The sequence below is a fragment of the Contarinia nasturtii genome, unplaced genomic scaffold (assembly GCF_009176525.2).
Source record: "Contarinia nasturtii isolate CC-2019 unplaced genomic scaffold, AAFC_CNas_1.1 Cnas_scaffold_864, whole genome shotgun sequence".
Lineage (NCBI taxonomy): Eukaryota > Metazoa > Arthropoda > Insecta > Diptera > Cecidomyiidae > Contarinia > Contarinia nasturtii.
In genome coordinates this window covers 1895791-1916509 of record NW_022198211.1, presented here as the reverse complement: position 1 = coordinate 1916509, position 20719 = coordinate 1895791, and the positions used below count along the sequence as shown (strand labels likewise).

Here is a 20719-nt window from a genome sequence, read left to right as displayed (position 1 = left end):
TTCTATAATAAGATCATTGTCCGGATCCTTAAAATTGCCCTGTTTAATACGGTGTAAATAGCTGCCCAAAAAATGTGTCTGAAAATAAGCCACACGAATTGCATTTTGGATTAAAACAAAAATTAAATATTAACAATAGAAAGTATTTACAAGACGTGTGCATAAAGAGCAGTAGTAAACCAAGACACCCAACATAACGATAATTGGTATGAGCAAAATGGTGCAGTCGACAATGCGTGCAAGATCGAAATGTGATTTTTCCATTGCAACAAATATCCAATAGCTATTGCCGGTAAAGTCAATAAAATTTTGAGCAATAATGGTTAATAGAGAGCAGCCAAATGTCATGTTGATTAGTTCACTAATTTCGTACAATTCGCCGTATACTTGTTTCAAATTTAATAGCCGACTGTATAGCGATCGATTATTTGAAGACGCATCAAGTATGAAAATTTTACTCGCATCACGAAAATATTTCCAATGATTTGTATTATCACCGTATAAACTTTGTAATATTAATATTTCCTTTAGTTTTTCTTTAACCAAACGTAATCGAGCGCAGAGTAAAAAGACAAAAAACACAATTTGTATGGTACGTAAACGTATTATCCAAATTGAATGCATGCACTGATACCAAAAATTATCCGTACGATTTTGATAGATTAAATGTATTGTAAGAATGACTCTTATAGAAATTGAAATAAAAATGAGCACACTTAACCGAATAAATATTGAACGTTTTTCATCAAGATATGATATCGATAAATGCAATTTTTTTCTCAGAAGCCAATCAGCAAAAGAAAACTTCTGCATAAGACGTATTTGTGCATTACGATTTATGAATGCCTCCACAATAATGACCAAATTTGTGAACAAAATGCTACACAGAAATGAATACTCCACAATCACCGACAATGTGTGTCCAGCTGAGTCTTTGTTCAGAAAAACTGACGACATTAAAATAGAAATTACAATGAAAACACAACAAATTGAATATAAACAAAGCAACACTTTGCATTTGGAATTTTTCCAGGTGGGCCAAAGTCCAAAAATCAGGAATAACTTGATAAATCCCCCATATTTAATTGATATATCAAACAATTTCTTTGGCCTCTGCATTTTGTCTCGTCGTTTGGAAATAAACTGTTCGACTGTTTGAATGTTTGTTGGCCAAATGAAGCAATTATTTAAATAATTTGGAAACAACGTAAGTTATGATAAATGATTTTGACATATTTTCTGGAGGCTATTTGTCAAAAAAAAAATCATAGCGAATCAGTGATTTTAATAATCGAATAATGAATCAAATTATTGTTGCAGATAATAATAATGGTTTTTATTGACAGTATCTATTTTAAAAGACTTGTGCTATTAATAATATAAAAAACTTGTGATATCATTTATCACGCCAGTTGCCACATATGTAATTGGTAAAGTAGAATGATTTGCATAAAATATGTGATAAAAATCACACGACCAATCAAATTATGTTGACCACATTGTACCGTTTGTTGCAGACATGTTTTGTATTTCCTTATCACTTAGTTCAAACTGAATCAAAATCACCTGAAATCAAAACATTCATATGTCAATCATCATAAAATGATTTGTGATATTCAGATTTGTATTTTCTCACTAAATAAGTGATTGTTGCCGCGGCCATCTGCAAAATAAAATAAAAAACACAAATATAAATACTTAGGGAAGCAAAGAACCAATTGAAAAAAATGTAATTTTTATTTACCGATCCGAGCAAGTCAAAATCAATGTTAAAAAAACCATTAGCAGTAATAGAAATGGGTTCATGAATAACTTGCAAGGAAAATTCGCGTACAAGATCATTTTGTGGTTCGTTTTCTTTTTCTCGTGTAATACGATGAAGGTAACTTCCCATGAATCGAGCCTGAAAATGTCAAAGAAATTATTTTGATCCAATGCATCACAGTCATTATGATTGTTTTTACGTATCGAGAACAAGATGAGCAGAAATATGCTAGTAGACTAAGAACAATTATGATGGGAATCAGTAAGCTAATGTTATCAATGGATTGTGCAATATCTGGTGTATTTTGTTCCAAAGCAATAAAGGTCCAATAGCTGTTACTCGTAAAGTCTATAAAACACTGAGTCGTTATGGCCAACAGTGACCATCCAAATGTAATGTTGATTAGTTCGCAAATTTCATACAATTCACCATAAATTTGCTTCAAATTCAATAGTCGATCATATGTTGAGTACTTTGTATTTGAGTTATCCATAACGAATACAATGTTCCTCGTATCGACAATTGGTTGCCATTCAGTTGTATCTCCAGAATGTAAATTGCGTGCGGCTAAAATTTCCTTGATTTTATCGTTCACCAAAATTAAACGGGTTCGCAGTAAATAAACAAAAAACAACACTTGAACGCATCTTAAGCGCATTATCCAAATTGAATAAAAGCAATGATACCAAAAACTGCCAAGTCGATTTTGCGAATATAGGTGCAAAACTAGTCCAACTTTAATCGCAACAAAAATGGCCAGCAATAGAGTCATCCGTATGAACAGTTCTTTTTTCTCATTTCGATATGATATGAATATTTGCAGTTTGGTATTAAACAGACGATCAACATACGAAATTTTTTGAATCAGCTTGAATTGAGCATTGCGATAAAATAACGATTGAACCACAATTATTAAATGCGTTGTTAAAATGCTTAACATAAAAGAATAGGCAATGGCCGTTGAGAGGGAACTGTCATCGAGCACTTCGTTTATGAAAATGGCCGACACAAATATGAAAAATACCAATGAAATCGAAAAAATTGAATAAAGTAACAATGGCGTTTTATATTTCTGATTGTTCCACGTCGGCCACAAACCAAAAACCAAGAAAAATCCATTGAAAACTCCCATTTCGTCGTGTAATGTGGACTTTGGTGACATTTTCGAATTTTTATTTTAAAATATTTCGTTGCTGAGCTGAAGCGTATTTACTACCGACGACAAAGCACTTCGAACAACTAATGAAAGTACGTTACAAACTGAATTCATAAAGTATTACAATGACTGATGACTGATGACTTTCATTTTACTTATCACTGATGACTTTCGTTTTATTCGATAAGAATCAAATATTCTGACAGTCCAGACCATACTTGACCATACTAATTCCACTAATTGATCAACTATCACGTCGCTCTAAATAAAACACTCATTTTTTAATTTTCTATTTTTTTCTCACATTTAATTTCCTTAAAATTAAACAGAATTTTCCAATAAATCGTAATCACGATCGAAAAATGTAGATTAATATTTTCAATAAATTAGCTTTCGCAAAGAAAAAATAAGGAATATTCACAGCAATTTAAATTTCTCGCATATTTATCATCAATATTGTGTATAATGACTTTCGTATTGTGTTTGTGTTGGTTTGTGTGGGTTTTCACGGTTTTTTCTTCTTCTCTTCTCTTAATTATTATCAATTGATTGATGGATCCATTCCAAGGCGCTTCTAATTTGACGAAGTTGTGATCGAATCAGGAAGCTAGACAAAAGCAAATATTCGGTATGAGTTCGGTTCGATTCGATGTTTTGTATGCCAAATTTATCGTTTGGTTTGCGTTCTGCTGACACAATACCACCAAGACGAGCTTCATATAAAACCTTTGTGGTTAGCGATAATAGCCATTGTAGAATTTCCGCATTGTTTACCGTTACCATTGGCTTCAGCCATGCTGACGGTGCCCATAAAAATAATTGCATCACATTTGCTGCAACATCCGGTTTTAAACGTTGATTTGGATTCCGATGTAAAATGTTTGAAATCAATTTGCGAACGATTAACGGTACATTTTCGTTAATGGAAGGCAGTTCATCATCTTGATATGAAGCACTTTTTAAAATCGGTTGATTTGTTTTTTCAGACGATTGGCCATAGAATGGATTTATCGAATCGAAAATTTCGTACGCAATGGCGCCACAAGCCCATAAATCGGATTTTGAAAAATCCAATACAGAAAATGTACCCGGTGATTTTGTTAAAATTTCTGGAGCCATCAGTGCGGTATTGCCTCCTTTATCGATGTCCATCGATGTATATGGCAATGTTAAACCATTATTTTTATCAGCCAAACAACATCCAAAATCCGAAAGCACTAAAATTGGATGCACATCATTACCATTCAGATCGATAAGAATGTTATCACTTTTCAAGTCTCTGTGTGAGATTCCGTGGCGATATAAATGTGCAACACCCTCGAGTAGCTGGGCAAAAAGTAAGAGTCGTGTTCGCATTGAAATTTCCCGCGATGATTTTAAATATTCGCACAAATTGTGCTCGTATCGTTTCATAAGCAAAAATAAGCTCATATTTCGACCATAACCATGTGGATTTATTCGGGTCGGTAACGCCATGGGATATAATGACGATGATTCCATTAAATTTGGCACCTGAGCGCAAAACACGCCAACCATAAAAACAATATTTGGATGGGCTGGCAATTGTACGGTTTGTTCCATCAATTGTTTTTCCCAGCCTTCAGCATCAGAGTTGCGATATTTATGTACAGCCGGAATTGTTTCTTTATACATTGCACGCACTATGGCCATTGCATTGCTTTGAATATCATAGTTAAACATCATTTTCAATGCCAATGGATATGTTTCAATATCGTTATTTGTCTCATCATTGAACGAAACGGTCGCAGAACCATCGTGTGAGTTTTGATCACTGCTGACATCGTCTCGACTTTGATTTGGTTTGCTTTGATATCTTACATCTGGTTTTGAATTAAATAAAACTCTTCGATGTGGCTTTGCTTCATGGCGTTCAGAGACGTGTGATGTGTTCAAATTACGATGCAGAAAATGTGGGTTTTCTAAGCTAGAGCCAAAGTTATGGACATAACGATTCACATCACGCATTGGTGACAGGTCTGTATCGGTTGATAGATTACTTGACTCATCTGAATCGTATTCAGGGACCTTAAGTGGACTGGCCGTTCGGCTGTCTTTAAATGCGGCTGCATAAACAACAGCCGAACAACCCTTTGCAATTGGAGCGCCAATCGTTAAATCATCCAATCCGAGTTCGTTTGTATTTTTTATATTTCCCCGTCCAAATTTTGAATTGTCATGTAAACGTGACACAGCTTCCTTCAATTAAACAAAAAAAATATAAATATGAATGAATTCAAAGACACAATTGAAAATCAATTATTCTTACTCGAATTTCCCAGCAAACACCTTCCAATTCATCATCTTTTGTTAATATTCCCGTACCAGAAGCCAAACAAACACCAATCAATGCGAATAATGGAGCTGAATCACCAAAAAGAAACCTAAAAATAAATCCAACGCATTAATTTGGCTACATTTTCGAGTTGAACGTGTCAAATTTAAGAAGTATTACTTTTTTGTTGCTTCATTTCGTAAATCAGCTGAATAAATCGGTGTTATTCGGTTCAATATATTATCAACGAAAAGGCGTCGAGCATGCTGTCCGAAACGATAAAGTGTATTGTTTCGCAGAGCCCACTGATTCGAATTTGAGATTCCTACCTAAATCCACACCAAAAACAAATTCAAAAAGTTATTTATTTGAAATGTATTTTCAATCAAAATATCGTTCATAATGACAACATCACGTTTATTTTCGTCTATTACGTAAACAATTGTCGAACGGTACAAACTGCGTAAAATGTTACATGCCACCAACTTTTATGATGTGCTACCGTGTGCTACATTTATTACCTTAGCTGCAGTGCCAATTTGACGGGTGAAATAATGGTTTCTCGTCGGGTCCAAAATGCTTATGTTAATATTTCTCTTGACGCAATAATTGTGTACAAATGTCCGACCATGTTGAAAAAGTCGGTTGCCCAGCAAACGAAATGACATTTCCGTCTAGAGCCTTCGATTGAACGACAAAACAAAAACACACCGAAAGATAATCAAACGATTTGACTTCTTTCAATTAAAAAAAAAACACGCAACTTATGGTTCGATAATTGAAAATGCCCGTTGAAGGGTATAATTTTCCATGAGAAACGAGTTTTAATCCAATTCCGTGATGAATAATGTATTTTTTCACAGCAAGGTATTAATATTGCGTTGTTCTTTATCTCTCACTTGTCAGCTTTTAGTGTGATTTGACATTTCACACAAGTATGACAGTTTAACCGCAATTATTTTGACACTTCACAGCGCTGCACTCACTTTCACAATCAAACCGATAAATGTAATAAGCATACCAACTGTAATCGCAAGAGTGATTTTGATTTTGGCCAAATAAAATGAGTAAAATCGGTTTGTTTGTAAAAGAAGCTAGAAAATGGCTTAAATTTAAAGAACCAGTTGTTTTTGTCGTCGGCAATGAAAGTTGTGATTTGGATTCAGCCGTGTGTGCCGTTGGCCTTGCGTACTTTTACATGAACACAACCAAATTGCCGGAACATCTTTTGATTGATGGTAATCGACGTTTTCTACCGATGATGAACATAAATAGAACAAATCTGCCATTGAAAACTGAAGTAACCTATTTTATGCAACAGCATTCCATTGACATTGATGACTTAGTTTGTTGGTAAGACATTCCAACATTACAATATACATTTGGATATTATACAGTCATATACCTTTTCGTCATTAGTAACGAAGTGTCGTCTGAACTCTTGAATGTGTCCAAATTCATTCTCGTTGATCACCATATTGCAACTGGCATAGTTCCAGCCATTGACCGGGTCATTAAAATCTTTGATCATCGACCAGTTGACCCAAAAAATGCGCATATACTAAGCGACTATGCGACAAAAATTCAAGAAGTCGGTTCATGCGCGACCTTAATAGCCGATGAAATTCGAAATGTTGAAGGTTCTTTTGCAGCACAAGATGATACAATCAATTTCCTTAGAGGGCCAATTGTGCTAGACACCATCAATTTCTCCGTGTCGGCCGACAAAGCAAGACCGCTTGACATTGAAATCAACAAAGAAGTCGAAGCAAAACTCGGAAAAAATGACAACGATCGATTGAAACTGTTCAATGATCTGGTGAAAGCACGCAGTGATGTCAGCTCATTAACGGCTCTGCAATTATTATCGAAGGACATGAAAATGCTTTCAAGTGTAGATAAATCAAAGATCGTCGCTATTCCGGGCTTTCCAATTTTAGTAGAGGTATATTATGTTTTAGCAAGTAGAAATGATCATATTAAAAAACCGAATGGAATTTCGTTATTAGGACTACCTTCAAAAGGAAAACGTATTGGAAAGTCTTCGACAATTTGGCGATGAACGTAATTGTGACATTTTGGTATTGATGGGAATGAAAGAACTTACAACTGGCGGCATACGACGAGACATTGCCATCGTGACACTTCGAGAATCTGAACTTACGAAAAAAGTGATTGAAAAATTGACCATTGAAAATAGAGAATACTTACAACTTCAAGACAAACACAACGATTTATTGGCAGTTCAGCTGTTTGAACAACAAAATGTTAAGGCTTCACGTAAACAAATTTCGCCGATCATTCAAAAGGCTCTGAATGGCCATTGAAAATGCGGCAAATTTGACAAAAATAACAAAAGTGATCTATGTGACGTTTGTAAAAAAAATAATAAAAAATTTACTTCTTGATTTTATATTTTTATTTTCATAAAACTCTCATTAATCTGTACGTGTGTATATGCATTGGCGAAAATTGTACAGAGTGAAATTCGGTTATCATTAAAATCATTAACTTTGTCAAAACACTCCCAAAAACATGAGCCCATTTTATCTGTGCTTTGTTGGTAAAACTTTGAAAACTTCTGCTGAAACATCGTGGTGGTGTTGGTAAAATAGGCTTTATTATTAAAGAGAATTTATGTGTATCAAGTATGTTTTGTAAAAATTATTTTCGGCGGAAAATGTTAAAATATGTAATTGTCTCGATTTCTCTTTTATTACTTACACCTGATAACACCAAAAAAAGTTCCGATAAAATGTAAATTTAATTGTTTTTCTTTCCTCCGCCAAAACCAGCGAAACCCATAATTGCGGCCATTTCACTCGACATTCCAGCCGTTTCATCATCCCCATCAGGTTCACCGTCAGCTTTTCGTTTGCGTTCTTTTCTCTTTTCTTTTTTATATTCTTTGTATCTGTCTTCCTCTTCTTTTGCTTCGCGCACTTTAACATCCAAATCATAGTCTTTTTGCTTCTCCTCCATCTTCTTTTTATTCCGTTGAAATCGCTCTTTAACTTGATCCAAAGAAGAGCGTTCCACTTTCATTGACATTCCCAAATTGCGTTGATGTTTCTTTCCATTGATATGGTCGAGAAAGTTTATCGAATCTTTAACCACACAATCGCATACATTACAATAGTAGCCGCCTGACTGTGAAGACGGGGTTGTTTTACTGATAACAACACTTTTACCAAGCTTACTATCCAAATCGACTTTATAATCACGACGTTTTAACATCTCCCGAAATACGGGCGCTTCATCATCTTTGCCGTCATCATCTTTTGCCTTGAGACGGTCTTGTGCCTTACGTTCATACTCTTTTCGATCCCACTTTCGACGGTGATCATCTGGACGCATCGACATGGCTGGAGTTTTTGTTGCTAAAATTAAATTTATCAAATTATTTGCGAACGTTTTTGTTTTGGATATTGTTCGAAATAGAATAATCTAACTGTATTTACCGGTGGAGGTATTTAAATGTACTTTAAATAGAATTTCTGGTCCTTTTTTTATGAATTTTTGTTACTATTTTGGTCAATGGTGTTTTTCTATTTATTGTTTTAGGCTTTGACATTCACATCTCTTATACACACATCACAATGAAGTTGTTCGATTTGCGCCGAATCCCTATTAACAAAATTCCGTATAAAGTCAATTTTTATTGAAATCTTTACAATGAATAAATTAACGGATTATTCGAAAAGAAATATAATATTTTCTGGATAAAGTTTGCATTACCATTTATTTTTCAAGTATTTGCATGTTTAAATGTTATTGAATGCACAGAAAATTGATGTCAATCGATATTTGAACGATTTGACAGTTCTGTCATTAATGCGATAATGTATTATATATGCATTCATTTAATAAGAAAAACATAAACGAAGACATTATCGCATTATAGCGAGTTTGCACTTTGAATGATCAAAGTGCGTTTACAAAGAGTGACCGTGAATTTTATTCAAATTTTTTCTATAAAGAAAATGGATAAGTTTTTCTTCCTGATATTTTCGTTAATTTTAACAACAATTAATGCAAATTTAGCGAAAGTGTATAATTTTCAACCAGAGCAAGTTCATATTGCATTCGGAGGTTTGTATTTTCATTTTTTCAAACAAAAGCATCTAAAAGTCGATCATTTAATTTCTGAACAAAAATCGAATTGAAAATTTATAGAAAATGTTCGTGAAATTGTTGTTATGTGGTCTACAATGGACGAAACAAGCGATTCTATAGTGAAATACTCCTTAAACGGTGAACAATTCAAGGCAGTTGGTGACGCACATCTTTTCGTTGATGGGGGCAAAAAACGACATCAACAATATATTCATAAGGTTTGTTTTGTTCGTGTGTACGGTTTTTTTTATAGATAAAAGAGTTTGTTTTCGACCATTATTTGTACTCTCCTGTCGTCACATTCGATTTGAATTATATGGATTGTTTATCAATATTTTTTTTAATCAAAAATTTATTTATTATTCTTTCAAAGGTCAAATTGGCGAACTTGAAACCAGATTCGCATTATGTGTACAATTGTGGTAGTGAATTAGGCTGGTCCGATCAATTTTGGTTTGAAACACCTCCAGCAGATGAAAATAATTGGGCACCACATTTGGCTATTTTCGGCGATATGGGCAATGAAAATGCTCAATCTCTGGCTCGTCTTCAGTTGGAATCGCAACAGCATATGTATGATGCAATTTTTCATGTTGGAGACTTTGCCTACGATATGGATTCGGAAAATGCACGCGTCGGCGATCAATATATGAGACAAATCGAATCACTTGCTGCTTACGTTCCATATATGGTATGCGTTGGAAATCACGAAGAGAAATAGTAAGTTAATCAATTTAAATGACTGAAGCGAAATAAATCAATGCATTTTATTTGCAGCAATTTCTCAAACTATCGTAATCGCTTCGAAATGCCGGGAAAAACAGAGAGCTTGTTTTACAGTTTTAATATGGGGCCAGTTCATTTTATTGCAATTTCGACGGAGTTATACTACTTTTTGAATTATGGCATCAAGGCATTAGCAAATCAGTATGACTGGCTGGTGAATGATCTTCGTGAAGCAAATAAGCCGGAAAATCGTAAATTACGCCCGTGGATCGTTACTTTTGGACATCGTCCAATGTATTGCAGTAATGATGATGACAGAGGTTCATGTCGCGGAGAGACCACACTTGTACGAAAGGGGTTGCCAATCACGCATTTATATGGATTGGAAGATCTGTTCCAAGATAACGGTGTAGATGTTTCCGTTTGGGCACATCAACATTCATATGAACGACTGTGGCCAATTTATAATTTTGAAGTTAAAAATGGCTCATTCGAAGAACCATATAAAAATGCAAAAGCACCGGTGCATATAATTACAGGGTCAGCGGGATGCAAGGAGGAACATGCTAAATTCGTTAAAGACCCACCAAAATGGAGCGCTTTTCGTTCGCAGGATTATGGATATACTCGAATGAAAGCATTCAACAAGACACACTTGTACTTTGAACAAGTTTCTGATGATAAAAACGGTCAGATCATCGACTCATTTTGGGTTGTAAAAGATCAAATAATGCCCAGTTATGCAAATTTAAATGCCATTTACTAAAACAACACTTGAAAATTTTAATCGAAACGAATTGACTGTTTTTTTTTAAAACTATTATAGCTTATTTAAAGCTATGGACATTCAACGTTGCCTCTTTGTAATAAAGTACACATTTTTTTGAGAAAATAAATAAAAACAAATTGTCTTGAAAAATGAATGAATTTTAAGTAAAAATTCGAGATGAAATATATTTTTAATCAGATTCGATTCAAATTTTAAAACTTTTTTTATGAAAGAGATTTTTTTTTTAGCTTTTCTTTACTGGCTTTTTTAAAAATTGTTATAATTTGGAATAAAGGGCAATTGGTCTGCTACAAAATTGACGGAACAGATGTTGCTTTATTTATTGTTTTGATTTTGAATGTCAATTTTATATATATATAAGTTTATACCATTCCGCTATAACATCATCATAAATAGCTCCCTATTGGCAAAATGATTGTTACCGTACATCTAAAATATACTCTTAATATTGCCATGAGAGGTAATTTGAAAAAGATTAAAACGAATTAAACGATGAAAAGCGATTAAATATTTTTTTCTCGAAAATAAAAAATAAATTTTGCAAATATTCGATTGTATGTGTGGTTGAAATTTCCAAACGTATATCACAAACAGTGATATGTGTTGCCATCGTTGTTGATTTCTGTCCCGTTTGTTTTTATTGATTTTTCCAATTGCGACGGATAAATCAGTGTGAGAAAGATCTTGTCAAAATATTGTAATTGAACTAATTTGGTGCGATAGAAAATTAATTTGTAAGCGACAATAATAAAAATGACGGACACTTCAAATCAGTCAAATAATGACAAAATTGCGGCATTAACCAAAGAAGCCGAAAATTTAAAAATAAAATTGGAAGAAGAGCGACAAAAGCTAAACGATGTCTCATGTAAGCATAAGAATCTGTGTCACAACAGTAGCACTTGGTGATTTTTTCAAAAATGAATTTAATTTCATTGTCTGATTTTTTTCACCAGTGTCATCCGTAGCCGAACGCTTGGAAATGATAACATTCATAAATATCAAGCCACGACGTGTGCTGAAAGGACATCAGGCAAAAGTGCTATGTTCAGATTGGTCACCAGACAAGCGACACATTGTGTCATCATCGCAAGATGGTAAATTGATTGTTTGGGATGCATTCACAACAAGCCGAGAACATTCGGTTACGATGCCAACAACATGGGTGATGGCCTGTGCATACGCACCATCTGGCAATTTGATTGCATGCGGTGGACTTGATAACAAGGTCACAGTGTATCCCGTGAATTCCGATGATGAAATGCAATCAAAAAAGAAAACAGTTGGTACGCATACCAGCTATACGTCTTGCTGTATTTTTCCAAATTCGGATCAACAAATTCTCACCGGCAGCGGTGATTCAACGTGTGCACTGTGGGACGTTGAGTCTGGTCAGTTATTGCAAAGTTTTCACGGTCATACTGGCGATGTGATGTCCATTGATTTGGCACCAAATGAAACTGGAAATACATTCGTATCTGGAGTATGTAATTTTTTGACTTTTTGAAAGCGAAATTAAATTGAGAGGTGGAAGAACGATGTGGATATAATGTATACATTTTTCAGAGTTGCGATAAAATGGCATTCATTTGGGATATGCGGTCTGGATCGGTTGTACAATCGTTTGAGGGCCATCAATCTGATGTGAACAGTGTCAAATTTCATCCAAGTGGTGATGCCATCTCAACTGGATCTGATGATAGCACGGTAAGAATGAAAAATTTCAAAATAAACCCCTTTCCATGTGAACAAAATCTCAAGAAACGGTTGATTTCTTTTTATAATTAGTGCCGTTTGTATGACATGCGTGCTGATAAGGAAGTGGCTTGTTACGCAAAGGACAGCATTATTTTCGGCGTAAACTCCGTGGACTTTTCAGTGAGCGGCCGTTTATTGTTTGCTGGCTACAATGATTACACCGTTAACATTTGGGACACACTAAAACAGCAGCGTGTCTGTTTATTATACGGGCATGAGAACAAGGTGTCATGCGTCCAAGTTTCACCAGATGGAACAGCTTTGTCTACAGGAAGTTGGGATTATACTCTCAGAGTTTGGGCTTAAACATTTTTTTTTTGCCATTTACTGTGAATCTTCAATTTCAGGACTATATTCTGCTAAACATAACGTTCGTTTTATGCATAGCTCCAAAATGCACAAAATCATTGACTTCAATGAACTAATCAGTATTATTTATTTATTCATTTATTTATAGTAAAATTTATTTACATTTCATTTCATGGCATTCATTATCGATCGTTACTTTGTTTTGTTGATGTTTCGTTATTTATTTACCTTATAATATTTCAAACCAATTTGTGATTAGAACAAAATGCAGCCAAAGTAATTAATGCAAAAGCAAAATTTCAGATTTTAGCCAAAAAATATAAATATTTGATTAGTCATAAATCCAATAGATTTGAAAATTGAAAAAAAAATTCTTTTGTTTTGTTGTAGACTAATTTTCCGTGTATCCACGGATGATAGTTTATTAACCGATATATTTATTTAAATGTTATAACAAAAAAAAATATATGTGAAAGAAAAATATACCGATAATTCAGTATGTATGTTAAAATATCTTAAAATCAAAATTGGATTTTTTGTTTTAAAACATTCCGTAATCATCGTCCAAGTTAACATCAGGTAAATCGACGGCCATCGCTCCAGGTGCATCTTTGTCAATTGGTTCAATAGCCTCTTCATCACGACATCGGGCGGCTTGTAATTCGCGTCTAATCTCTGGTGTTACTTTGAAATGAGTTTGTTTACGCAGTAAGGCGAATAGGGCCTCTTTCTGGTCGGATGAGATGTCATTCTTGTATCGTTGAACAAATGTAAGTAAACTTTGATGCCACAATACGGGCATTTCACGTTTATCATGTTCGAAACGAATGAAATGAAAAACGGCGGCGTCAATAACACGATATGGTAATGCGTATCTTTTGTCCAAAAAAAAGCGAATGAAAATCGAATTAGCGCCCGAGTATTCCATTTCGCAAATTTTGAGTAAGCATGCCGACGAATGCAAAATCGGAATTTGATTGCGTGCAATGACACTGCCAACAATGATCGCTTCACGAAGTGTACAATCACCGGATTCTAACAATGGTAAAATGAGACCTTTCATAAAAGCGGCCGGTTTGAATAAAGCCTTACGCAGCGCAGCGTACAAGTGTGCATTCAATCGACTGTATTCAGCTAAATCGTCACGAATACGTGGCAGCAGTACCAAATTATAAAATCGTTGTGCCATGTGTTGGGCTAAGACCGAGCTAAAGATACGTGTACCCTGATACATTGCAGCCGCTGACCAGTTATGTGGCTCCGTTATATATAAGATTTGTTCCCAATTTCTTAGTTTTGGTATGATTTTGAAGGCTTTTGGCACTTTTCCGCTGCGATATCGTTTCATCACATCACGCACACCTTCGTACATTTCTTTGACGCGCGGATCAAGATCTTCAATTTTCAATGTGCCCGCATCCGATAGTTGTGTATGCAATTCGGTTTGTTTTTCGGCTATTTTCTCCGATATTATGTCAGCCAATTTACGTGATTTTATTCCAGATTCATTTTGGAATAATTTCAATGCCTTTTCATCTTCTTCGTTGATTTGCATATCGTCGAAAAAGTCTTGGCCTGTAACATCTGGCCGGTCTTCATTGTCGGACATATCATCTTCATCTTTCATTAAACGACCACCAAATTTTGGTCGGTTTTTTGTTTTTTGCAGCGATTCTTTCAACGATGGACCATTCAAATCCAACGCAATTTCGGCTTGTTGTGCTCGGGCCGCTTGCAAAATTTTTTGCGTTGATCTGGCATCAACGTACTAAAAATCGAACAAAAATACCCATCATTTACTTGAAAAAGATATGTGTACTTGTGTTTGGTGTACTTACGTCTTCTTCCTCTGCGCGAAGCCGAATTTTAACTTTGTTCTTACTGCGAATCACTTTACCAGAGATAATCTGTTCATCTAGCGGGGTTTTATCCGGTGCTCGGATTTCATTTTTAAAGCTTTTTCGTGTTTTACCCATTTTCAACTGGTTGAATTGCAAACAAATTTATTTCGCAAATATTTTTCACGTTTCGATTTCAATGTGTCAGTAAACAGAAGATACACATGCTTTCAATTGACACTTGAACGATGGTTAACCTTAATGCGATGAATATGACAGCTGCATTGTTGCAATGTCATTTCGAATCAATAGATGGCGCTACCGGTGAGTTGCACGAGTTTTACTCGTGAATTTATTCATATCATTGTAGTTTTTTTTTCATGTGCAATTGTAAATAAACACATGATGCCGGTTTATTACCGTCATAAAATGTGAACCGTGATTGGAGTTCAACAGTGACAGATATCAATTTAATAAAAATGTAATTGAGAATTAAGTCAATTCAAGCAATTAGACTATCTCATATTGAATAATCACACATCAAAAGAGTACCGATAACGCTTGTTGTTCGCTATTTAAAAGAAACATTTATATCGTCACTTTCATTCGGTATTCGGCCAGCATACGGTTCACTTCAGTATTGAAAACAACAAAAAAGTAAAAATGTGTACACCAAAAGAGACAATTATCGATCTACGTTCGGACACTTTAAGTCAGCCAACGGACGAAATGCGTGTGGCAATGGCGAATGCAGTAGTTGGCGATGACGTTTATGGTGAAGATCCCACCGTTCAGGTAAAGTAATAATTTTTTTTTACTTAACTCTTATAATTCAAATCAAAGTAAACAATGTGTAATACATACTATTCAGGAGCTCGAGCAAAAATGTGCAGAACTATTTCAAAAAGAGGCTGGCTTATTTGTGTGCAGTGGAACAATGGGAAATCTTATCTCGATCATGTGTCATTGTCAATACCGTGGTTCTGAAGCAATCGTTGGACAATCATCACATGTATTTTTGTATGAACAAGGTACAATTCACTTTCTTTTCATGCATTCAATCATTCAATAAATGTATGTTCGTACCATCAGCCGGTGCATCAACGATTGCAAATGTTTCAATGAATACAATTCCAAATAATGACGATGGCACCTACTCACTGGATGAATTTCAAAAAAGAATACGTGGCAGTGATTCACATGAACCAATAACATCGCTAGCGATTGTCGAAAATACGCACAATATTTGCGGTGGAAAAGTGATTCCTTTAGAGTGGATTGATGAATTGGCATCAATTTGTAAGGATAATAACATAAAAATGCATATGGATGGTGCTCGAATCTTTCATGCGGCTGAATATTTGAATGTACCAGTCGCACGAATCACTCGTGACTTTGATTCAGTCACATTTTGTTTGAGTAAATCGTTGTGTGCGCCAGTCGGATCGGTTTTGATGGGATCCAATGAGTTTATTCGTATGGCACGTCGTTATCGAAAAGCATTGGGCGGTGGCATGCGCCAGGTTGGTATTTTGGCAGCAGCCGGTCTGGTAGCTTTGAATGTGAGTACCATTTAAACAATTTATTTTCATTATTATTTTTCTAAAAAATGTTTTGAATTCATTTTTTTAGCAAATTGTGCCAAGAATAGGAGACGTTCACGAGCATACCAAGCAAATCGCGCAGGCCATCTATGACATGAAAAGTCCATACCTTACAGTGGATATAGATACAGTTCAATCGAATATTTGTATGATTCATTTTCTACAGCCGAAAAAATATTCGGCACAGTATTTTGTGGAGCGTTTGAATAGAGTCACGAGCAAAGAATTATCGGATGGAATCACAGACAAATTTGGGAACGGAATCATTGTTAAAGTTATGGCTAGAGATGAATGGAACTGCATCCGATATGTCACATACTTCCATATTAACGGCGAAATGACTGAACTTGCAATTAAAAAGATCAAATACTGCATTACAGAGCTCGATTAAAATTTCAGATGGGGTTTTTTAAGAGTTGAAGAGGCGTAACACAGTTATCAATCAAGTAGTTATCAATAACATTATTTAAAAAAGTGAATAACAACTCGTTGAGCGAATATTGACCATAATCAGAAAAAAAATCGAGATAAGAATCTATATAAAATTAAAGACGATTTTCCATGTGTTTTTTATTTAAAAGTACACAAATGATAATGCTGACACGTACTCTTCTTTCAATATGTGTTAACATTTATTTCCATTAATGGTTTTTATATTATCGTGGCATTTTTCTTACAATCAGCTGTGCAAATTATTATAAATAAATAAATTTAAAAAAAAGTGACAAATAAATTGAGAGCGATACTGAGCGTAATCAAATTACAATACATGCAGAATACATTTGTTTTCGAATTAATTTGATGAAAAAAAAAAGCATTCACGAATAATCAGTTTAGTCATATGAAAATGCTTTCAAATCAACAACTCGATTTCTATTTGATTCTACCACTGAATTTGCAAGATTTTGACTATGGCCATTTTTTTTTCAATTGTTAACGCATCCAACTATCATCTGGTAATTGTTTAGTCAAAATAAATGTTCAAAAGTTCACGAAATATGATATTCGATTCAAGTTATTTAATCTCCATATGCAAGTCCATCTGCCATAGAATTTATGAGATTTTACAGTGCCTCAAAGATAATTAATCTTGATAACATGATTTGCAACAACAAAAATAGCCAAAATTAAAAATTGATTTGTAACAATCGCCACGAGCGATTTTAAAATCAGTCTTTATTACCGCTACTGATATTTATGAAAATAAATACACTTTGTACATTTTTTTTGTTCATTGAATTGAAATCAAAAATCAAAATATTCCGTATAAAAGTACTTGAGAATGAAAATTAGATTTCGTGTGTATATATGGTATATATTGTGCACCACCCCGCTATTTGTGCTTTAACACAGATACACTTTGAATAAATCGGTTGTGTTTGCTTCAAATACCATGACAAATAGAATTTTATCGTAGCCGTTCTTGTAGTTGCTATGGCAACCATTTTTAATTTGTTTTGGACAAATTCTTTCAAATAAAATGAAATGTCAACATAATATCAAAATATACGTGTATCATTCGTTTTCTTTTTGTTAATTCTCCCGAAAAAAATCTAATCAAATATGTGAGTCATATCAGAAGAATTCGTCGGAGAAATAGTTTTTATTTTGGAGGTCAATTCAAACGTTTTCTTATGGCTGTGATAAAACATTTTTTATTGAATTTGAAAGCGTTTTTCGTTTCTTTCATCATGGGAAATTGTTGCCACAGAAAATCTTCAATTGGGTAATGTAATATTATTTATTAAATTTGCAAAATTTGTTGTTATATTTGATAATAATTTTAAAATAGGCCAATTAGTGTGCTGTTACTTGGTACAGAAAATGCCGGTAAAACGGAGGTTGGCCATGCATTGAGCACTTTGCCACGTATTGATTTCGGTCCGACAAAAGGTGTGCATGTATTCAATGTGAATTCGAAATTCCAACACATCAAACTAACGGAAGTTGGTGGTTCGGATAGTGTACGAGACATATGGCCACATTATTATAATGATGTAAATAGACTAACTAAAACATCGACTTTTCAACTTAAAAAATTCTTTTGTATTTTCCATAGGCATTTGGTATAATATTTGTTATTGATTGTTCGTTGCAAGCGCCATTCGATAAAATGCGGGAAATTTTACAAAATTTAATGCACAATAAATTTATCCGAGGAAAACCCTTACTCATCGTTGCCAATAAACAGGATTTGGATCAATCAATTGACGTGGTTGATATCACATATTTTTTCCGAATTGATGAACTATGCAACTTATTAGGAACACCATGCAATATTGTCACATCCAGTATTGCTGATCGGTCTGATTTACAAATTGGAATGGAATGGTTAGTCGATACCATTGTGGATAATTACAAGTCACTCAAAAACCGAAATCGATTCAACGGTTTACTCACAACGCCAATAAAACGATTCAAAAGAGAACGAACCAGTTTGCCAAAGAAAGTACGTGAATGTATGCATGCTTTGAACAAAAAAAGTATCAATTGTCAGTTTTTTTTTCGATTTATTTTAGGCAAAACGTTTTGAACATAATAGACGCATCAGTTCGGCTCCATCGAAAATTGCCTCTGAACGCGCCATAAAAGCACAAAATGGGTACATAAATACAGTTAAAATACAGAGACGAGTACAACAAATACTACCGTCAAAAACTGTAGTACATTCGCCGGAACCATCATCATCAATGTTTAGATTAAATACAATATTGTTACATCATGAATGAAATTTTCTATTAACGGGTATATTGAAAATCAATGAACAATAGCTGTTTCGATTTTCTAAAACTTTTCGGTCAATTTTTATTTTCGACCCTGTAGTCAAATAGAAACTGCACTCTCATTAGTTTTTATAGATTTTTTGTCCTTTTTTATTTTTAGATTTCTTACTATTTTTACCTGTTTCGTCTTCCAATGTAAGCAATTAGTTCCTTGATTCATTCATTTTAGTTGATAGGTACGAATTACAAATAAATTACATTTATTTAAATGCAAATGGTATTTCATGATTTGTGGTTGGCATCTATGACATTACATCATTGATGTTGTACTTATTTGATTTGAATGTGTGTAAGTATTTAGTAAAGTTTCAACCCCTCGCAAGGTCTGATGTGCTTTTGGAGCTTTTTCTTCGACTGCGTTATCAAAACGCATAGCAATGCGATGGCGCAAAACCTGGATAGTTGAGGAACATCGAAGTAACAACTTTGATTGCTTGTTCAGTGCCAAAGAGAGTTTCGTACTGAACGGTTGCGAAACACCCGAACATTCGATCTGATCTCAGTTCACAAAACCAATAATAGTATTTTCTTTATTTTTTAACTAAGATTTCTGCAAAATAATTTCCTATTAGATTTGTATTTTTTATTTAAATTTTTTGAATTTTCACTTACGTCCGAAAAAAAAAACTTAAATTGAATAAAGTCAGTTTTTTTCCGATCATTTTATGTTTGAATCCAGATAAAATAAATTGTAAATGTTAACGAACTAAATAGCCAGTGAAATGCAAATGGTTCAGCACTGAAAATAAGGAAACCAAGTGGATAATGAAAATTGAGATTTATAAAATCAAATTGTGAAAAGTGGAAAGGAAATTAAGAAGTGTTCAATTCATTTTCCGTTGGTGTAGAAGAAAAGTGCCATAAATCATTCATTATTTCGTGTGTGCGTTTTTTTAATCTTTTAATTTGATAAAGAAACGGAGAAGAATAAGGAATGTCATTTTATCAAACTTTTACTCAAGGTATTACAGACACGCTAACGTCTATTTAGAATATAATCCAAAAATTGAATAAAACGAGACTTTGCCAAGACAAGTCAGCAAGCATAAGCCCTCGATTAACATCTCTGCCCTTTGGCAGAGTCTTTTAAAAGACATTTAACTGGCTGTGGGCAAACGATTCATTTACTCAAAATGCGCAAGTGAATAGATAATCTGGAAAAATGTTCAATTAAATTTGACTTGAGATTGAAGCAATTGAAAAATAGATAAAAAAACAGAGTGATAGCGACACTCGAAAGCCAGGCAAATAGAACTTGAAAAATCGTCGATACGGCGCAAACTATTGTATCGCCTTTTTAGTTATTTTCTTTTCTATTCAGTTTCTTTTTTGTTGTGAATTTTATGTAATAGCTTTCGAAGGGCTTTGCAGAATAACAAAAATCTACATTTAAAAAAAATCGAGAAAAAGTCCACGTTTCCATTTCAGTTGAATGAACGAGTATCATCATCGCAACGACTCTACCATTGATAATGTTCAACTCAGTGTCATCCATAAATAAGTTTCATTGGCGTGGAAATGGCGACAACTAGAGAAAAAACCGTTAGAAAAGAAATGTTCGTGCGTATTTGTGTATTCCAA

At 34.2% G+C, this 20719-nt stretch overlaps 9 protein-coding genes across 10 annotated transcripts; 5 read left to right on the top strand and 4 right to left on the bottom strand.

Moving 5' to 3' along the window:
- Positions 1 to 1458: 1458 nt before the first annotated feature.
- LOC116342594 (putative gustatory receptor 2a) lies at positions 1459 to 3012 on the bottom strand. Its single transcript, XM_031770274.1, has 4 exons — positions 1965 to 3012; positions 1745 to 1903; positions 1637 to 1663; positions 1459 to 1566 (listed from the first exon to the last, which is right to left on the bottom strand). Exons 1-4 carry the CDS (start codon positions 2925 to 2927, stop codon positions 1486 to 1488), a joined length of 1230 nt encoding a protein of 409 aa, XP_031626134.1. The 5' UTR covers positions 2928 to 3012; the 3' UTR covers positions 1459 to 1485.
- A 323-nt stretch (positions 3013 to 3335) lies between these two features.
- Positions 3336 to 6114, bottom strand: LOC116342537 (serine/threonine-protein kinase PINK1, mitochondrial). The gene is made up of 4 exons (XM_031770196.1): positions 5736 to 6114; positions 5395 to 5543; positions 5209 to 5323; positions 3336 to 5138 (listed from the first exon to the last, which is right to left on the bottom strand). Exons 1-4 carry the CDS (start codon positions 5880 to 5882, stop codon positions 3453 to 3455), a joined length of 2097 nt encoding a protein of 698 aa, XP_031626056.1. The 5' UTR covers positions 5883 to 6114; the 3' UTR covers positions 3336 to 3452.
- An 86-nt stretch (positions 6115 to 6200) lies between these two features.
- LOC116342469 (exopolyphosphatase PRUNE1) lies at positions 6201 to 7595 on the top strand. The gene is made up of 3 exons (XM_031770102.1): positions 6201 to 6567; positions 6634 to 7159; positions 7224 to 7595. Exons 1-3 carry the CDS (start codon positions 6278 to 6280, stop codon positions 7539 to 7541), a joined length of 1134 nt encoding a protein of 377 aa, XP_031625962.1. The 5' UTR covers positions 6201 to 6277; the 3' UTR covers positions 7542 to 7595.
- A 20-nt stretch (positions 7596 to 7615) lies between these two features.
- Positions 7616 to 8796, bottom strand: LOC116342470 (zinc finger matrin-type protein 2). The gene is made up of 2 exons (XM_031770103.1): positions 8676 to 8796; positions 7616 to 8594 (listed from the first exon to the last, which is right to left on the bottom strand). Exon 2 carries the CDS (start codon positions 8575 to 8577, stop codon positions 7978 to 7980), a length of 600 nt encoding a protein of 199 aa, XP_031625963.1. The 5' UTR covers positions 8578 to 8594; positions 8676 to 8796; the 3' UTR covers positions 7616 to 7977.
- A 292-nt stretch (positions 8797 to 9088) lies between these two features.
- LOC116342468 (acid phosphatase type 7-like) lies at positions 9089 to 10949 on the top strand. Its single transcript, XM_031770101.1, has 4 exons — positions 9089 to 9306; positions 9391 to 9548; positions 9704 to 10050; positions 10108 to 10949. Exons 1-4 carry the CDS (start codon positions 9135 to 9137, stop codon positions 10820 to 10822), a joined length of 1392 nt encoding a protein of 463 aa, XP_031625961.1. The 5' UTR covers positions 9089 to 9134; the 3' UTR covers positions 10823 to 10949.
- A 515-nt stretch (positions 10950 to 11464) lies between these two features.
- On the top strand, positions 11465 to 13345 carry LOC116342543 (guanine nucleotide-binding protein subunit beta-5). The gene is made up of 4 exons (XM_031770204.1): positions 11465 to 11714; positions 11803 to 12329; positions 12413 to 12553; positions 12635 to 13345. Exons 1-4 carry the CDS (start codon positions 11600 to 11602, stop codon positions 12908 to 12910), a joined length of 1059 nt encoding a protein of 352 aa, XP_031626064.1. The 5' UTR covers positions 11465 to 11599; the 3' UTR covers positions 12911 to 13345.
- Positions 13278 to 14984, bottom strand: LOC116342542 (bystin). The gene is made up of 2 exons (XM_031770202.1): positions 14752 to 14984; positions 13278 to 14681 (listed from the first exon to the last, which is right to left on the bottom strand). Exons 1-2 carry the CDS (start codon positions 14887 to 14889, stop codon positions 13455 to 13457), a joined length of 1365 nt encoding a protein of 454 aa, XP_031626062.1. The 5' UTR covers positions 14890 to 14984; the 3' UTR covers positions 13278 to 13454.
- Positions 14985 to 15117: 133 nt separating this feature from the next.
- On the top strand, positions 15118 to 17129 carry LOC116342373 (probable low-specificity L-threonine aldolase 2). Its single transcript, XM_031769950.1, has 4 exons — positions 15118 to 15546; positions 15623 to 15782; positions 15844 to 16313; positions 16384 to 17129. The coding sequence occupies exons 1-4, from the start codon at positions 15415 to 15417 to the stop codon at positions 16744 to 16746; spliced, it is 1125 nt and encodes a 374-aa protein (XP_031625810.1). The 5' UTR covers positions 15118 to 15414; the 3' UTR covers positions 16747 to 17129.
- A 557-nt stretch (positions 17130 to 17686) lies between these two features.
- On the top strand, positions 17687 to 19146 carry LOC116342374 (ADP-ribosylation factor 1-like). Of its 2 annotated transcripts, none has more exons than XM_031769951.1 (4): positions 17687 to 18081; positions 18148 to 18352; positions 18415 to 18804; positions 18875 to 19146. In XM_031769951.1, the coding sequence occupies exons 1-4, from the start codon at positions 17990 to 17992 to the stop codon at positions 19082 to 19084; spliced, it is 897 nt and encodes a 298-aa protein (XP_031625811.1). In that variant the 5' UTR covers positions 17687 to 17989; the 3' UTR covers positions 19085 to 19146. The 2 variants fall into 2 exon arrangements, with proteins under 2 accessions (XP_031625811.1, XP_031625813.1); XM_031769953.1 differs by having other exon boundaries at positions 17687 to 18086.
- Positions 19147 to 20719: the final 1573 nt, after the last annotated feature.

Excerpts from the sequence above, each read along its gene's own strand:
- LOC116342594 (XM_031770274.1), bottom strand. The coding sequence starts at position 2,927 with ATGTCACCAAAGTCCACATTACACGACGAAATGGGAGTTTTCAATGGA. Across the intron at positions 1,904-1,964 it reads GCTCATCTTGTTCTCGATAC|GCTCGATTCATGGGAAGTTA; the intron begins GTAAAAACAATC and ends TGACATTTTCAG. Across the intron at positions 1,664-1,744 it reads ATTTTGACTTGCTCGGATCG|ATGGCCGCGGCAACAATCAC; the intron begins GTAAATAAAAAT and ends TTTATTTTGCAG.
- LOC116342537 (XM_031770196.1), bottom strand. The coding sequence starts at position 5,882 with ATGTCATTTCGTTTGCTGGGCAACCGACTTTTTCAACATGGTCGGACA. Across the intron at positions 5,544-5,735 it reads AAATTGGCACTGCAGCTAAG|GTAGGAATCTCAAATTCGAA; the intron begins GTAATAAATGTA and ends GTGTGGATTTAG. Across the intron at positions 5,139-5,208 it reads GTGTTTGCTGGGAAATTCGA|GAAGCTGTGTCACGTTTACA; the intron begins GTAAGAATAATT and ends GTTTAATTGAAG.
- LOC116342469 (XM_031770102.1), top strand. The coding sequence starts at position 6,278 with ATGAGTAAAATCGGTTTGTTTGTAAAAGAAGCTAGAAAATGGCTTAAA. Across the intron at positions 6,568-6,633 it reads ATTGATGACTTAGTTTGTTG|TAACGAAGTGTCGTCTGAAC; the intron begins GTAAGACATTCC and ends TTTCGTCATTAG. Across the intron at positions 7,160-7,223 it reads GCTTTCCAATTTTAGTAGAG|GACTACCTTCAAAAGGAAAA; the intron begins GTATATTATGTT and ends TTTCGTTATTAG.
- LOC116342470 (XM_031770103.1), bottom strand. The coding sequence starts at position 8,577 with ATGTCGATGCGTCCAGATGATCACCGTCGAAAGTGGGATCGAAAAGAG.
- LOC116342468 (XM_031770101.1), top strand. The coding sequence starts at position 9,135 with ATGATCAAAGTGCGTTTACAAAGAGTGACCGTGAATTTTATTCAAATT. Across the intron at positions 9,549-9,703 it reads ATCAACAATATATTCATAAG|GTCAAATTGGCGAACTTGAA; the intron begins GTTTGTTTTGTT and ends ATTCTTTCAAAG. Across the intron at positions 10,051-10,107 it reads GGAAATCACGAAGAGAAATA|CAATTTCTCAAACTATCGTA; the intron begins GTAAGTTAATCA and ends TTTTATTTGCAG.
- LOC116342543 (XM_031770204.1), top strand. The coding sequence starts at position 11,600 with ATGACGGACACTTCAAATCAGTCAAATAATGACAAAATTGCGGCATTA. Across the intron at positions 12,330-12,412 it reads GAAATACATTCGTATCTGGA|AGTTGCGATAAAATGGCATT; the intron begins GTATGTAATTTT and ends TACATTTTTCAG. Across the intron at positions 12,554-12,634 it reads CTGGATCTGATGATAGCACG|TGCCGTTTGTATGACATGCG; the intron begins GTAAGAATGAAA and ends TTTTATAATTAG.
- LOC116342542 (XM_031770202.1), bottom strand. The coding sequence starts at position 14,889 with ATGGGTAAAACACGAAAAAGCTTTAAAAATGAAATCCGAGCACCGGAT. Across the intron at positions 14,682-14,751 it reads TTCGCGCAGAGGAAGAAGAC|TACGTTGATGCCAGATCAAC; the intron begins GTAAGTACACCA and ends TTCGATTTTTAG.
- LOC116342373 (XM_031769950.1), top strand. The coding sequence starts at position 15,415 with ATGTGTACACCAAAAGAGACAATTATCGATCTACGTTCGGACACTTTA. Across the intron at positions 15,783-15,843 it reads TGTATTTTTGTATGAACAAG|CCGGTGCATCAACGATTGCA; the intron begins GTACAATTCACT and ends TCGTACCATCAG. Across the intron at positions 16,314-16,383 it reads CCGGTCTGGTAGCTTTGAAT|CAAATTGTGCCAAGAATAGG; the intron begins GTGAGTACCATT and ends TCATTTTTTTAG.
- LOC116342374 (XM_031769951.1), top strand. The coding sequence starts at position 17,990 with ATGGCTGTGATAAAACATTTTTTATTGAATTTGAAAGCGTTTTTCGTT. Across the intron at positions 18,353-18,414 it reads GGCCACATTATTATAATGAT|GCATTTGGTATAATATTTGT; the intron begins GTAAATAGACTA and ends TATTTTCCATAG. Across the intron at positions 18,805-18,874 it reads GAACCAGTTTGCCAAAGAAA|GCAAAACGTTTTGAACATAA; the intron begins GTACGTGAATGT and ends GATTTATTTTAG.